Raw genomic sequence first — 16,125 nt, 5'->3', positions numbered from 1 at the left:
TGTAACTGAAGACCAGGCTGTATTGAAACAGAAAGAAATCCCATGGCATCCATTCAGATCCTAAACTCTGTTGCTGAGGAATTAGAGGCCAGAGGCTTGTCCAAGGTCACACAGCCAACTATGGCAGAGGACCCTTCCCATGGGTCAAACTTGGGGAGATGTTTGAATTTCTTTGAAGTTTTTCATAGTATCTTAAAATTCCACACAAATCCTGCATTTTGTAATACACTTCACCTAGGTTTCCTGTGGTTTAAAAATAATATACACTAACTTAGCATTTCCCCACAACTCTTTGCATAAAATTGATACTCCTAGGATGATTTTGAACCTCTCACAGCTTCTGGAACATTGCTATGGGTCCTGCTTTCAGAAGCATTTCACATTGTCTCTTGTGGATTCCAGTAAAGCCATCAATGTGTCATATCTGTGCCTACGCTCTTCTCTTTAATTCCTGATGATTTATCTGGTTTGGTCAGTATTCAGATCTGATGACCATTTGGAGTAAATCAGAATGTTGACTTTTGGCAACTCTGCACTTTTCCTTCATGTCAGCTTCTTCCATCTGTCAGGGGAGGGGGTTCCAGGGTTTCACATGTGCTGTGTAGCTGCACATTGGAGGTGGGTGTTCTCTAATCTCTGGGGAGTGGGAACACTGGGGAGAATTCTATAGGCAACCACTGTCTACTCTGGGCCTTCATACATGGTGTTCCTCCACACCGTAATACTTTCGCCTGCTTCTTTGCTAAGTAAGTATCCTACTCATTCTCCCTAAAGTGCTAGATGTCACTATCTGCATCAGACTCCCTCTATCCCTTGCTCTTGAAATGAACATTCCTAAAACATATCAATAGATCTCCTTCTTTCTTGAAAATTGTTTTTCTCTCCTTCTTGTTAGGTTTTAAGCTCTTTGAAGGTGTGATTATGTCAGTTTTGTATCGCCACATGGCTTGTTAAGGCTTTTATGTAGTAGCTGTTTAATTGATCTTGGTTAATGTGAATTTCTAATTCAGCAAAATGTATAACCATGTGAGGAAGAAGAGAAGATGCATTTTGCCTTTCTTCTCAAGAGTCTTAGTAAAGTTTCCATGGGTTTTTTTTTGTGTTACATTAGCACGAACAAAAGTCCAACTCTTTATATTTCTTTCTCCACATGGGATTTTCTTCCAAGTAAGCTCACTCTGAGAGATAAAGTTTGGGATACGTTGCAGTCCCAAACAAACAGAGTGAAGAGCTCTATAAGGAGTACATGTTACAGAAAATTATTTTCCAAAGTAATATGATGTTAGCCCTAGACCTTAGGTCCTTGATTCCAGAGGAGGGTCCAGAGCCTGCTTGGTCCTGGCCACAGGGATGAAGGAGGAGGAGATTCTCCTCAGTGGGCCACTGTCCTTCATGGTTTGGCAGAGAGCAGACAGTGGGATGGATATGACTAACCTAACAATCACCTCACATCTGGAGAGAAATAATCTGAAAGTATTCCTAATTTTATCACGAGTTGGAAGTCCTGGAAATAATCTGCATCTGTCAGAGAAGATTAACTGTGGAACCATTCATGCCCAAGTCTCAGTGGCTTATCATAATAAAGTAATATTTATGCCATCCTTTGGCATAATGCAATTCCTTTGATGTGCATTGGAGGACAGGAGTGTTTTGTGCTATGGACCCATTTCAGCACCTGGGCTCCTATGAATGTCCTCACCATACCCAAGGTCCTCAGAACCTTTTTCTGGACCATCTACATTTGACTGGCAGATATGCATACACTAGAAATGGCATCCATCTGCTTGCTAGACATTGGCTAGACCCTAGTCATGGTCCAATTAATTACGAGGAAAGGTGGGGAGGAGTTAAGATGGCAGAGCAGCATGAAGACCCTGAGATTTTCTCATCCCTGAAATGCAGTTAGATCATCACCAAACCATTTTGAACACCTATGAAATTGATCTGAGGATTAACACAACAATCTGCATAACTTGAGCCATAGAACTTGGCAGGTACATGGTGTGGAGAGGTGAATTGGGAGAGAAAAGCCACAGAGAGTAGGGAGCTGTTTTTGTAGACAGAGAGGACAGAGAGAGAAAGAGAAAGGGGGAGAGTGTGGCACGTTGGGATCGTGCAAGAAAAACACTCCCCTCAAAAGTAACTGGAGAGAGAAAAAGAATGAAAACACTTGCAGGTGACTAAACAAGAAATCTGTTCCCCAAAACCATTGATGGAGAGAAAGAGAGAGTTTCAATAGCACCAGTATATAAACAGTGGAGAGCAGAGCCTGAAGGTTTGAAGCTCAGTGCCTGGTAGTGTTTGGTTGAGGAAGCAGGGCAAATCCCCAGGAGCAGGCAGTGGGGTCTGAGGGGCCCGTGTGCCACAAGAGGAGAAGTGGTTCTCCTGCTTGGAGTGCATCTGGTGGAGACCATACAGCCTCCTCACAGGCAAAGGTCCTAATGGACCCCAGAGAGCAGCCACGTTTGCTGGTATTGGGACAAAGATGACAGAGTACAATGAAACCTGGCACTGCCTGTGTGTTATGATTTGCCATAATCTCTGAATCTCTGCCACTATGCAATTGCATGAACACTTTCTGGGGCAAGGTGGCACTCGGCCATTGAGACCCTCCCCCAGAGAGTTGGTGTGGGTCCAAGCTTCAGGGGTTTCTGAAGTGTGGGGTTTTGAAACATAACCCCATCTGAGATAGGGGAGGGATGCTTGACAGCGGGTCCATGGGAGTGTGAAGTTCCGGCACCAGAGGCTAGGGAGCTGGGTGAAGCCATTTTCACATCTACTGTACGCCCATGTGTGCATGCACATGAACCCACCTCAGTAAGCTAAGCAGTGCTTCCTAGTGGAGAATGGAGCCATTACACCAAGCCCCACACAACTGAGCCCCCCAGGCACATCCCCCAGAAGACCAGCACAAATCCCTCCACCTGCTTAGTGTATGGACTATAGAGTGGTTCACAGTTTCAGTTCTAGGGGAAACTGGATGTAACTACATTTGAATTTCATTCTGTTTACTGGTTTGTTTATTCAGTTTCTTTCCTTCTGTTTTTGCTTAAATTGTTTTCTTTCTCTTTCTTGGATACAGAAAGAACAAATTATTTTTTGTTTGATTTATTTTATTTTCAATTTAAAAAAATTTATTCTATTTTATTTCCTTTATTTTACTACATATATATTTTTTTAATTTTTAAAAATTTCCTTTATTTTTCTTTCTCTTTCCTTTCCCTTTTGTCTCTATCAAGCTTCTTTCAACCAGCAGGCTGAGACATACCCAGGATCTAGCTTTCTTAATTGATATTTTTGTTTTGTTTCTGATTTTTTAATTTAATTTTTTTGGTTAATTTTTTCTTCCTCCAAAATGACAAGATGAAGGCAGTCACCCCAAAATAAAGAACAGGAAGAAATGATGGCCAGAGATTTAATCAACACAGATATAAGTAGAATTTCTGAACTAGAATTTAAAGCCAGGATTATAAGAATACTAGCTGGGGTTGAAAACAGCATAGAAGACACCAGAGAATCCCTTTCTGCAAAGATAAAAGAAATAAATTCTAGTCAGGCCGAAATTAAAAAGGCTATAACTGAGATGCAACCTTGAATAGATGCCCTGATGGCAGGGATGGACAAAGCAGAGTGCAAATCAGCATATGGAAGATAAGATTATGGAGAATGATGAAGCAGGAAAAAAAAGAGGGAAAGAAAGGGAAAAAAATCACGACACAAGATTTAGAGAACTCAGTGACTCATTAAAAAGGAATAACATCTGAATCATAGGTAAGAGCCCAAATGTCCATTGACTGATGAATGGGTAAAGAAGATGTGGTGTGTGTATACACACACACACACACACACACACACACACACACACACACAATGGAATATTATTCTGCGATCAAAAAGAATGAAATCTTGCCATTTGCAACAATGTGCATAGAACTAAAGAGTATTATGCTAACTAAGCAAAATAAGTCAGAGAAAGACAAATATGATATGATTTCACTCATATATAGAATTTAAGAAACAAAACAGATGATCACAGGGGAAGGGAAGCAAAAATAAGAGATAAACAGAGAGGGAGACAAACCAGAAGAAACTCTTCAATACAGAGAATAAACAGGGTTGCTGGAGGAGAGGTAGGTAGGGAACGGGCTAAACAGGTGATGGGCAGTAAGGAGGGTGCTTGTTGGGATGAGCACTGGGTGTTTTATGTAAGTGATGAATCACTAAATTCTATTCCTGAAATCATTATTATACTATATGTTAACTAACTTCAATTTAAATTCAAAAAAGTTTTTTAATTAAAAAAAATTTTTTTAAATAGCTACAAGGTAGGGTGGGAAACGTAGTCTAGTTGTGGCCTTAAGAAGAAGAGGGAATGGTTTGTTGATAACCAGTTGTCACATGGACTTTGCTGGATGATTTATTATTATTATTATTATCATTATCACTACTTTGATTTATTAATAGTTTGCTTTTAAGCTTTGATATCAGTTATTAAATTAGTCATAATTGGAAAGGTTGAAGGAAAGAGATAAACATATTTGCCTTCCCCCAAAGCCTTCCCTGAGGGCTCCTCACTCTTGGCTTCTGGCTTGGGCATGTACCAGCCCTAAATACCAGGAATATGCTAGAAAGTCCTCCCTTATGGTATCTACCTCTTTGTATTTTAATGCTGTGTTACCTATATGGCCACCACCACCATGAAGGGTCTGCCTGTTCGTGTTTGTAACTCCCACCACACTGCATCTTGCATACTGTGGGCAGCTCCAGATGTATGGAATTTATAAATGACCGAACCTTCAACTCCCTGATCTTCATTCCAACACGACATGACATTGACTGAGTTTTACACACATTGGGAGTCAAAAGACCTGCATGTACCCACAGCAATGATAGTCTCATATCCAGTTTAGAACTGGAGAACTAAATGGCAATAAATGACTGTAATAGATAATACCAAATTCTAATTACGCATATAATTATACATGTTCTCTAAAAATATCATATTAATGTCCTTCTCATCGGAATTGGGAAAAGCATGAACAGCATGGCTGGAAATTGAACTCAGCTAATGATAACCTTGTGTATGTGTTTGGATTAGGTGGATGGATCCAACAGATTTCACGTGTTCGTGTGGGAGACCGAGAGTCCACAGGATGTGGAGCACATGGCCCGCTGCACTCTGTGTTATGGTAAGCCCAGATAGTATTTCTGATAGGACTGATGTTTTTAGAATGGGATGAATTAACTGGTGGCCATAGGCCAGGTCTGCTCTGCAGATGTGTATTTGCTTGATATGTGCAGAGTCTTAGAATCTGGGAATCACTTTTTCTTAGGAATTATCTTGAGAATCACACACACACCGCATTCCCTTGTGGCCACAGTCAGCCCAAACCGAGTTGTGCCTGACGTCTGTTGATGGAGCAGGCATCTGTGAGTGCCCCATAGTCCCTTTCATCCCTACTGTCTTATCCCTGATCTGCTCTTACCTGTGCTGCCAGGCTCCTGTAGATGGCTGGGCTTGTGTTCCTTACTTAGTGACCCCTTAGTGTATAAGGCAGACCTCTGAAGCTAGACACAAGGGTCCGGGGTTCTAGGAGAACATGGGTGACTGAGTTGGTTAAGCTTCTGACTCTTGATTTTGGCTCAGGTCATGATCTCATGGTCGTGAGATGGAGCCCCGCTTAGGGTTTTCTCTCCCCCTCGTCCTCTGCCCCTCCTCCCTCTCTAAAAAATACTTAAATTAAATTAAATTAAATTAAATTAAATTAAATTAAATTAAAAGAGTCCTGGGCTCTAAGCCTGGAACTTCCATTGACCACTGGTGGGATATTGGCAAGCCATCCAGTGTCTCTGGGTCTCCAGGTTTCATCACTGTAGCTGCACCCCATGTTAATCTGTGCCAGAGAGAAATTTGTACTAAAGCCCATGCATGCCCAAGTGTGAAGGGCTCTCATCCACACCCATAGTATCTGGGGCCAGAGTGAGGTGAAATTGAAAGGAGATTTAATTTTTCCCTCTACCTGATCCACACTTAGACCAAACACTGCCATGGGACATTTGGCTCTGAGAACTCGGTTGAGTCAAATACAGTAACCGCCATTTGTAGAATATGTTACAGTTGATGAGCTGCTTTCACACCCATCAAATCGTTTGACACATGGCCTCTGGGAGTCTCAGTTCCTTCTCCTGTAGAAGCTTAAACCTAGCTGGTATTTATTGAGCTTGAACTCTTACATACACCAGGCATTGTTCTGAGCACTTACATCTATTAACTCATTTTTTTTTTTAATTTAAACTTCACAAACAACCTCATAAGGTAGGTACTGTTATTATTATCGTTATCTCCATCTGACAAATAAGGAAAACAGGCAGGAAAATGGCTGGATAATTCATCCAAGAGAGCCAGGACTGAACCAGGCAGGTGTCTGTGAACCTAGAGATTAGAATGCTGTGTGGCCTAGTGGTTAAAAAACTTCTAAGTGTGGGATCAGATCTTCTGAATCCTTTCTTCTGAAAAATGGGCACGTTTACTTACAGGGCCCATCATCTTGCCTTGTTAACACAATGCTGGTAGATCTCAGCAGCAACTATTCTTACTGAGAGGCTGGAAATGTGTTTGCATGGAAAAGAAAGGGATGCCTGGTAACCCCAGCCTCTCTTGGTGCTTCCTCCCCAGACAAGTGCAGACCAGCCCCAGAGTGCACGGCGAGCGTGCCGGGACCCCTGGCAGTAGACATGGACGTGGCATTCGTGGTGGACAGCTCCTATGGCGTTGGGGCTGACGTGTACCGTGCCGCCCTGAGTCTAGTGGACGCCATGCTCGGCGATCTGGAGGTGGCCGCACAGCCGAGCACGTCCCCCCATGGGTCGCGCGTGGCCCTGGTGATGCACACAACTCCAGGCTTCTGGCCAGGTGCGGGGCAACCCCCTGTGCTGGAGGGCTTCCACCTCACCTCCTACGGCCACCGGCTGCAGATGCAGAGGTACCTCCGCGAGGCCGCCGGTGGCCCTCTACGGGGAGCTCCCGCCCTGGGCCACGCCCTGGAATGGACTGTGGAGAAGGTGCTCCTGGCAGCCCCTCTGCCCAGGCGGGTTCGGGTCCTCTTCCCCATCGTGGCCAGCGAGACCAGCGCCTGGGACCGGGAGAAGCTAAGGACTCTGTCCCTGGAGGCCAAGTGCAAGGGCATCACTGTGTTTGTGCTGGCCTTGGGCCCCGGCGTAGGGGCCCACGAGCTGGCGGAGCTGACTGACGTGGCCAGCCTCCCCTCTGAGCAGCACCTGCTGCGCCTGGAGGGCGTCTCAGGCCCAGAAGTAGCCTATGCCCAGGGGTTCACCCGGGCCTTCCTGAACCTCCTAAAAAGTAAGCACTGGGGACGCTCCGGGTGGGGTGGGGAGAGGAACTTACCAGAACCTGGCATCTGGGAGAGCAGGCACCCATTGCACCCTTCACCTTGCTGAGGCGTGCCTGAGCTATCATTGCCCTGACACCGTGCCAAGCCTGGTGCTGGCTTGGTGGCTCACTTGGTGGCTGAGAGGCCTCAGGTTTCTGCTTAACCTTTTGATTTTCTCATTTACCCAAATGAGGATCACAGTCTCTTCCTTATTTGTGAAGCCTACATTCGAATGTGGGTGCGGAGGGGCTTTGAAAGCCCAGTGTTGTACAAACTTAAGGCATAGTTATTGTTATTCTGTATCCAGGAATACAGAGTCTGGAATCCAGTGGCATATAACAGTGCTTCTTGAATTTTAACGTGCACATCTGTTTCCCAGGGATCATGTTAAAATGTAGATTCTGACTCAGTCGGTCTCGGTTGAGGCCTGACCTTCTGCATTTTTAATAAGCTCACAGCGATGCTACTGCTGCCGGTCCATGGACCACACCTTGGATAAGAAGAGCGAAGGACATTTATTTTCAGAGGTCTCCAGAGACTTTCCAGGAGCTGGGGACACAGGACGGATGTCCCGGGTCTCCCACCTCAGGCTGGGTGGATGAAGCCAGCAGGGAAGATGAAGGGGCACTGTGCCAGTGGGTCCTGGCCCAGATTCTTCCCCGCCTCCTGTCCTAGTATCCCTACCTCCAGTCAGAACTAGTTGAACCAAATTCATAGACAGCCGGTTCCTGTGTCCCTAGCACGATAATGCAGAGCGTTAGGGTTGGGTGAGGGTATTATCACGATCACCTTTCTAGGAGCTTCTGTTGGGCTTTGTCTACCAACGTGCAGTCTAAGACACCTCATGTGCAGGGTGCCTCCTTGTGACACATCAGGCCTTCTTGCTCTCCTTACAGGGCGACATTCGCTTCTGCATTGATAAGGGGGTATGACATCCCGTTGGGGCCTTGAGGGATGCTGCCCCTTCATCACTGAAGGAATAAAGGGAAGCTAATGGACATCTTAGAAGTACTGACAGCATTTGTGCCTCTTGGATTCTAGAAGTACAAAGATCAGTGAATTGGTGCTAGTCCCAGCTTTACCACAAGTGAGCTGTGTGACCCTAGAAAGTCATCGAAACACTGAATTTCAGATTCCTTATCTTCGTAGGAGGTACAGGAGAGAATTATAATAGACGGCTGGTGGCTTAGTGACTCTGAGGGAGAAGCAGGTGGAGGGAATCACTTTTCTAGTCTTTTCCAATTTCATTTTGCTTTTGTATGTTTTATTTTGTTAGGTTTAATTTTATGTTTTGGTATATTCTTTTATGTTCGATTTTATTTTATATTATTTATGGGATAGAATGAATTTTATGTTTTTTTTTTGTTTTTCTTTGCTTGTATTTTAGTACTTATTTTATGCTTTATTTGAATTTATTTTATATATATGGTTTTTTCATTTTGTGTCAGGGACTTTTGGGATTTTGTTTTGTTTGATTTTATTTTTATTTTGGATGCTTTTTATTTTGTTTTATTGCATATTTGATTTTATTTTGTCTTTAAAATTTTATGTCTTAATGGACAACATTTTGTTTTTATGCTTTATTTTACTATATGCTTATGTTATTTTTAAAAAAACTTTTTTAAATGTTTATTTATTTTTGAGAGAGACTGAGACAGAATGCGAGTGGGTTAGGGACAGAGAGAGAGGGAGACACAGAATCCGAAGCCGGCTGCAGGCTCCGAGCTGTCAGCACAGAGCCAGATGCGGGGCTCAAACTCACGCGCTATGAGATCATGACCTGAGCCGAAGTCGAACGAGCCACCCAGGCGCCCCAATGCTTATGTTATTTTTAAGTTTTATGTTATTTTATGCTTGATTTGACTTGACTTAATTTTTTATTTTCTTTGTAGGTGGAGCAAACCAGTACCCATCTCCAGAGCTCATTAGAAAATGCGGGGGCCCGAACCGAGGGGACACTTTGCTGCAGTCATTTAGGTCTCCCAGGAGGTAGGCTGAAGGCAGAGCTGAGGTTGTGTCACATCTCTGTCCCTTGCAGGAGACTCTGTCCCTAAAGAAAGGTCACAGGCAATGCCAGTCCTTGACCTGACCCAAACCACAGGGGCAAGGATGCTCCTGTGTTTGACAACTCCGAAATGGTTTGGGTTTTCTTATTTTTTAATGTTAAGAGTAATATAGGGACAATATAAAAAATTTAAAGGGCCCATCAGTATATAAAAGCAAAAAATAACACAGTCTCCATTCTACTACACCCTGCCAGCCCCTCATACCATGTCTCAGAGGCAAAATTAACAATGCTAAACATATTGTTTTGATATTTGTCCAAACCTGAGAACATAGCTAATTGGATACCAAAGTCATCAGGAAATGCTCAAAACCTACAGTTTCTTGAGCCTGCCAGTGTCAACTGGGAACTGAACCTTCCGGTTCCTGCGGTTCAGTTTTCCAATTTGAGATGGATTGTCTCTGTGCAGGTTGCCCAAGGGCCAGGTTGGCATATCTGGCTTTGCTGACGATTTGGAAGCACTTGAAATGACAGACTTTTTCCGAGAGGAGAATAGAAAAGCCACAGTGAAATCTATAACTCAGCAAGAAGCACTAGAAAATTATAAGAAGAGTGTATATGATGCTGAAGGAAATGAACAAGAAATGCCTGCAAAACAGAAACGAACCGGGAAAAAAAGAAATTCAGGTACTGCCTATGGTAAAAACCAAATTGCTGCTTGTTCCTTAGGTTGTTTTAATTTTTTTTTTTAATTCCTGTGCGCTGTGTTCACATGCAAATGTTGGCTTTTAATACACCTTTTCCTTTCAAATGCGCAAATTCATGTACGCAACCAAAGAAATTAATTGAAGAAAACATATGAAGGCTAACTTTCCTCTGACTGTAAAGGTGGAGCTGAACAGCAGTTTTTTCAGGGAGTATTATGAGACAGACCCTATGAAGTGTTTACTTCATGGCCAGAAGCAATGATCTATTGCAGAAGTGGTGAACATCCTCCTGACCTTGAAGGAAAGTAGAAGGTTCCTTCCTCTATGAGTGGCTACATATAAACTGACCAAGTTTAAGGAACATTTTGGATCCATCTAAAACAATAGAAAAATAGCATCAGTTTTGAGTACAGCAGATAGTAATGCAAATGCCATGATTCCACGGAATCAGCAAGGTAAGAAAAACAGTGAACACATTGGGAAGAGATATGGGGTGGGGTGGGACTCTGACGTTTTGAAAAGGCAGGGACAAGATAGCTGAAAGAGGTTTCTAGTGAGTGGTGGGGTCAGCCCTACTTAGGTTAAATGAAAGATAATGGCCTAGAAGTTTTGAATGTGCCCAGATGGTTTACCATGGGAAACTAGGTGGCCATGGGAAAATTATTTAATCCTTCTGTGGCTCAGTTTTCTGATCTGTAAAATGGGGATTATGTGAATCTTTACTTCATAGGATTATTTGAGGAATGAAACTTGATAATGCATGTGTTTGCCCCAGAGAGGGATACAAGTTAGCTATTAAGATATCAATGGTATGTCCTACCTCTTGGATTCTAACGCAAACACATGTCCAAAGGGAAATAACAAAACCAGAAAGATCTAGGAATTGGGACTCCTGGCATAGACAGCAACGTTTCACCTCCTTAGGCTGAACATTAAGCATGGAAGAACTTACCTTGTCAGTTATTATATTTTCAGTATATAATATCCTCAGGTAATCTTACTAAAGCAATGATTTTAAGTCTTGGCTGTACACCAGAACCACCTTGGAATCCAAAAACTGTCAATGCCTAGACCTCAGCCCAGACCAATGCAGTCACGGTCTCTGGGTGTGGAACTTACCCAGCGAGTCCACTGAGCAAACAAGTGTGACAACTGCTCTAAGGCTCAGTATACCTCACATTCAAAGTGAAAGAGATGGAGGAGAGCTTACTGGTTATCGAATCCGATCCCATTCGCAGCCAAACACTGAGGCCGCAAGTCCCCCCAAATTTCCCACCCCTCTGTAACGTGGCTCTGGTCAGTTCCTCTCCTGATGCATTCCAAGGGCACCCTAAACCTTCACCACCTCCCCAAGCTCCTTCCGCCATGTCTCTTCCTCTAGCAGATGCCCTTATTTTATTTTTATGATTTTTTTTGCTTTGAAAAGAAATAAAGGTGGCCAGGTACAACTTCCTGTGACATCCCATATGCCTGGCTGCACACCTTCTCCTCCAGCCGTCCACTCAGAGAAGAGAGCAAGCCCTTGTCTTCAAGCATGTTCCAAACTGTCAAGAAAGACCAAAGGGCTCTTTCAAGCCTCACTGACTTGGGTTCCTTGGGGACTGTTAACCACTAGCCTCCTCTTCAAACCTCATCCTCTCTTAGCTTCAGATATAGCATTCTTATCTTGGTCTTCCACTCCGGACTAGTCTATCCTGTGGGCTCCTCCTCCCTCCCTCCCCCCATCCTCACAACGGGGGTCTAGGTTTCATGGAACCTGATGTTTACACAACGCCTACATTTAAGCCTGTCTTTAAGAAAACAAAATTATAACAATTCAGTACAAAGAGTATTTCTTTAGAAGAGGATTATGCAGGCGAAGGGCCCAGAAGCTTAGGCTTAGTTACTTTCATGGTGAACCCGCAATACTCTCCCCCAGGGGCTGCGGTCAGCCCCCTGAGCACTCTGAGCACATGCCCTGGGGCGAGCTTTCCTGCCATGACTTCAGCTCTCCCCTGTGTGTGCTCCAAATCCCTATCTTCTACCTTCACTCTCTTGAGCTGCAGACCAGTGTATTCACCTACCCTCCACATTGCACCACGGCACATGCCCTCAGTCATCTCAAACAAATTCAGTTAAATGAGCTGGATTTGTCTTTCCCATTCATTCCTTCTCCTCCTCTGTTCCTTTACTGGAATGCACCACCATCAGCCCAGGAATGGAAAGTCAAAACCCAAACATCACGCTTCTCATTCTCTCCTCGCCTGCCACCTCCAGCTGGTGACCAGATGTTGGTGTGACTTACTCCTTGGCGTCTCCAAGGTCCATCTCTCTTTCCTGCATCTTCCTCCCCACAGCTTGGCTTTCCCTTCAAGTGTAACTGTGGAGTTCTCCATCTGGTCTCATTTGTCTTGCTTCCACTTGCAGTTTGAGCACCAAGTTCATTTTCTGATGTTCCTGCACATGTGGCCATGCCGTTTCTCTTCTTCTGTATTTCCCCATCATTTAGCAAACAATGTTCCGTGCCGGGGTAAGGGACACATGCCTCTGTGATCACACCCCTGCTGTGGTCCTCCGGGGCCTCATTGGCTGCCACTCCCCTGCAGATGCCTTTTGCACTATTTGCCCCTGATGCCCTGTTATTTGTCCCGAGCCACCATGGAGGTGCTCACTCTCACCTGCCCTTCTGCATCCTCTCTATGGTGTCCACCTATACCACATCTACTCACCTTTGACTGCTCAGGTCAAGTTTCACCTCTACTTAGAGTCTATTCTGGCCCAGGGAGATATTAAATTTTCATAGCCTCCTTTGTGTCCCTGCATCTTCAGTTAAATTCTGCCACAACACCGGCAACCATTCATTGCACCTGCTTGTGAAGAATTAAATGAGTATCCTCTCTTTTCACAGAACAAGGCTGCTCTTGGTATATTTTCAATTTCAGTGTATTCTCCAAAGCACACAGCTCTATTTTTTGTGTGTTTTTTTTCCCCCCTGCAGATAGGACTGCATGATAAGACATATATACTAGGAGACAGACCCATACCTGTCCAACAAACTTCTTTCTCTCCCCCTTTTTTCCCCTTCATTCTTGGATTTTATGGACCTGTTTGAGTAATGCTGTTGTTGGATCTTTCTAATAAGACAAAAGTTAATATCCATGGTGAAAATAATGTAAGTGTAAAATTGGGGGGCTAGCACTAATTGCTTGGGTGAACACTCATTGCCCCCCATGCCATATCCTACTGATAGAATAAAACTGAAAACTCTGAGTGTTAGGTTACAAAGAATACCTCAGAGATAAAGCATCAAAGATTTACTCATTTCTAGGTGCACCGGACAACCACTAGCCAAATTGGCTATTTAAATTTAACTAATTTGGGGGCGCCTGGGTGGCTTAGTTGCTTAAGCAGCCAACTTCAGCTCAGGTCATGATCTCACAGCTCAAAGGCTCGTGAGTTCGAGCCCCATGTTGGGCTCTGTGCTGACAGCTCAGAGTCTGGAGCCTGCTTCAGATTCTGTGTCTCTCTCTTTCTCTGCCCCTCCCCTGCTAGCGCTCTGTCTCTGTCTCAAAAATAAATTAACATTAAAAAAAATAAATTTAAATAATTTGAAATTAAATAAAACCAAAAAATCAGTTTCTTACTTGCAATAGCTACACTTCAAATACTCAGTAGACACTGGGTATTTATCTGCAAAGACAGAACGTTTCCCTCATTGCAGGAAGTTCTGGATGGTGCTGCTCTAGAAGTATAATCTAGAAGAAGCAGCCTCTGTTTGTTTGTCTCTCAGACTAAAGGCAAGGGTAGGATTTTAAAGGCAAAAGCCACAGTGTCACTAAGAGAAGTGAATTATCTATTTTTTTTCTTCCAAGTTTTTATTTAAATTCCAATTAACATACAGTGTAATATTAGTTTCAGGTGTAGAATTTAGTGATTCAACACTAAGGTAGAATACCCGGTATTCATCACAAGTGTCCTCCTTAATACCCATCACCCATTTAACCCATCCCCTCACCCACCTCCCCTCCAGCAACCTTCAGTGTGTTCTCTGTAGTTAAAAATCTGTTTCTTGGTTTTCCTCTCTTTTTCTTCCTTTTTATGTTTGTTTGTTAAATTCCATATGAGTGAAATCTTATGGTATGTCTTTCTCTGACTTATTTCACTTGGCATCATACTCTCTAACTCCATCCATGTCATTGCAAATGGCAAGATTTCATCCTTTTTGATAGCTGAATTATATTCCATTATATATATATATGAATTATATTCCATTATATATATGTATATTGTGTATATACACTATATATATATATACACACTATACATATATACACATATATTTTGTGTATATATGTGTATATATATGTGTGTGTATATGTGTGTATATGTGTGTGTATATATATGTGTATATATATATGTGTGTATATACACACACACACACACACACACACACACCATGTCTTTATCCATTCATCAGTCAATGAACATTTGGGTTTTCCATAATTGGGCTACTGTTGATAATGCTGCTATAAACATTAGGGTACATGTACCCCTTCAAATCTGTATTTTGTAGCCTTTGGGTAAATATCTAGTAGTTCAGTTACTGGATCGTAGGGTAGTTCTATTTTTAACTTTTGAGGAACCTCCATACTGTTTTTCAGAGTGGCTGCACCAGTTTGCAAGCCCACCAACAGTACAACAAGGTTCCCATTTCTCAGTATCCTCGCCAATATCTGTTGCTTCCTGTGTTATTGATTTTAGCCATTCTGACAGGTGTGAGGTGATATCACATTGTAGTTTTTTAAAGTTTGTTTGCTTGTTTGTTTGTTTATTTATTTATTTTGGGGGGGGGAGGGGCAGAGAGAGAGGAAAGAGAGAGAATCCCAAGCAGGCTCTGCACTGTGGGGTTTGAACTTGGCCAGCTGTGAGATCACGACCTGAGCTGAAATCAAGAGTCGGATACTTAACTGAATGAGCCACCCAGTTGCCCCTCGTTGTAGTTTTTTTAAAGTTTATTTTATTTATTTTGAGAGAGCACATCTGTATGTGAATGGGGGAGGGCCAGAGAGAGAGGGAGAGAGAGAGTCACAGGCAGGCTCTGTGCTGTCAACATGGAGCCCAACATGGGGTTTGATCTCATGAACTGTGCGATCATGACCTGAGCTGAAATTAAGAGTCAGATGCTTAACTGAGTAAGCCACCCAGGCTCCCCTCTCATTGTAGTTTTGATTTGCATTTCCCTGATGATGAGTGGTGTTGAGCATCTTTTCATGTGTTTTTCATCTGTATGTCTTCTTTAGAAAAATGTCTGTTCGTGTCTTTTGCCCAGTTGTTAACTGGATTGTCTTTTGGGTATTGAGTTTAAAAGTTCTTTGCATAGTTTGGATATTAACGCTTTGTCAGATATGTCATTTGCAAGTATCTTCTCCCATTCCATAGGTTGCCTTTTAGTTTCGTTGATTGTTTCCTTCACTGTTAAGAAGTTTTTTATTTTGATGAAGTCCCAGTAGTTTATTTTTGCTTTATGAATGATTGGTTTAAACAAGTCCTTGGCTTGTTAAATTAGAGGGCACCAGCTGATTGCTGAGCCGCAAGTCTGTTTATTGAATCTACAGAGTACAGCCAAAAGTTCGCCACTGGAGTGTTTTCCTGTTGACTCCAACAAGTTTTGGAGAAGCATTTGCTTCTTGTGGACAATTTCCATGATCAAATCTTTACCCTATTAAGAGTATATTTCTTTCCCTTGGGTCCAGCACATTTTATCACTCCTTCAAGAAAACTAGTCTGTGCTGATTATGCCAATGGGAGGTGTCTTCCAAGGAACAGACAATGAATTTTAGCCCCTTGCTTTCTGAAGACATTATCTTCTTTATTTGGTGGTGCTTGGAAGACCCAGAGGAAACCATCTGGAGCATGCCATTATTCTATACTGTATGGTTGAACTCAGACAGGAATATTTTTCTGTGACTTCAAGTGTACCCAAGGAAATTGGTTCTCTCTGGAAGGCACAAGTTACATACATGGGGAAATTAGTGTCTGATTT

General features: G+C 43.0%; 1 protein-coding gene across 1 annotated transcript in view; it reads left to right on the top strand.

The window, feature by feature from the left end:
* The window catches only part of LOC122229346 (collagen alpha-4(VI) chain-like), a 147,276-nt gene that overhangs the window by 129,792 nt on the left and 1,359 nt on the right, over positions 1 to 16,125 (top strand). The window contains exons 38-41 of the mRNA XM_042954381.1: positions 5,099 to 5,189; positions 6,677 to 7,360; positions 9,284 to 9,380; positions 9,866 to 10,083. Of these exons, the coding sequence (XP_042810315.1) occupies positions 5,099 to 5,189; positions 6,677 to 7,360; positions 9,284 to 9,380; positions 9,866 to 10,083 (1,090 nt within the window). The remainder of the gene's footprint in view (positions 1 to 5,098; positions 5,190 to 6,676; positions 7,361 to 9,283; positions 9,381 to 9,865; positions 10,084 to 16,125) is intronic.

The sequence above is a fragment of the Panthera leo genome, chromosome C2, assembly GCF_018350215.1.
Source record: "Panthera leo isolate Ple1 chromosome C2, P.leo_Ple1_pat1.1, whole genome shotgun sequence".
In the NCBI taxonomy this organism is placed as follows: domain Eukaryota; kingdom Metazoa; phylum Chordata; class Mammalia; order Carnivora; family Felidae; genus Panthera; species Panthera leo.
This window is presented reverse-complemented; position numbering and strand designations above follow the sequence as displayed.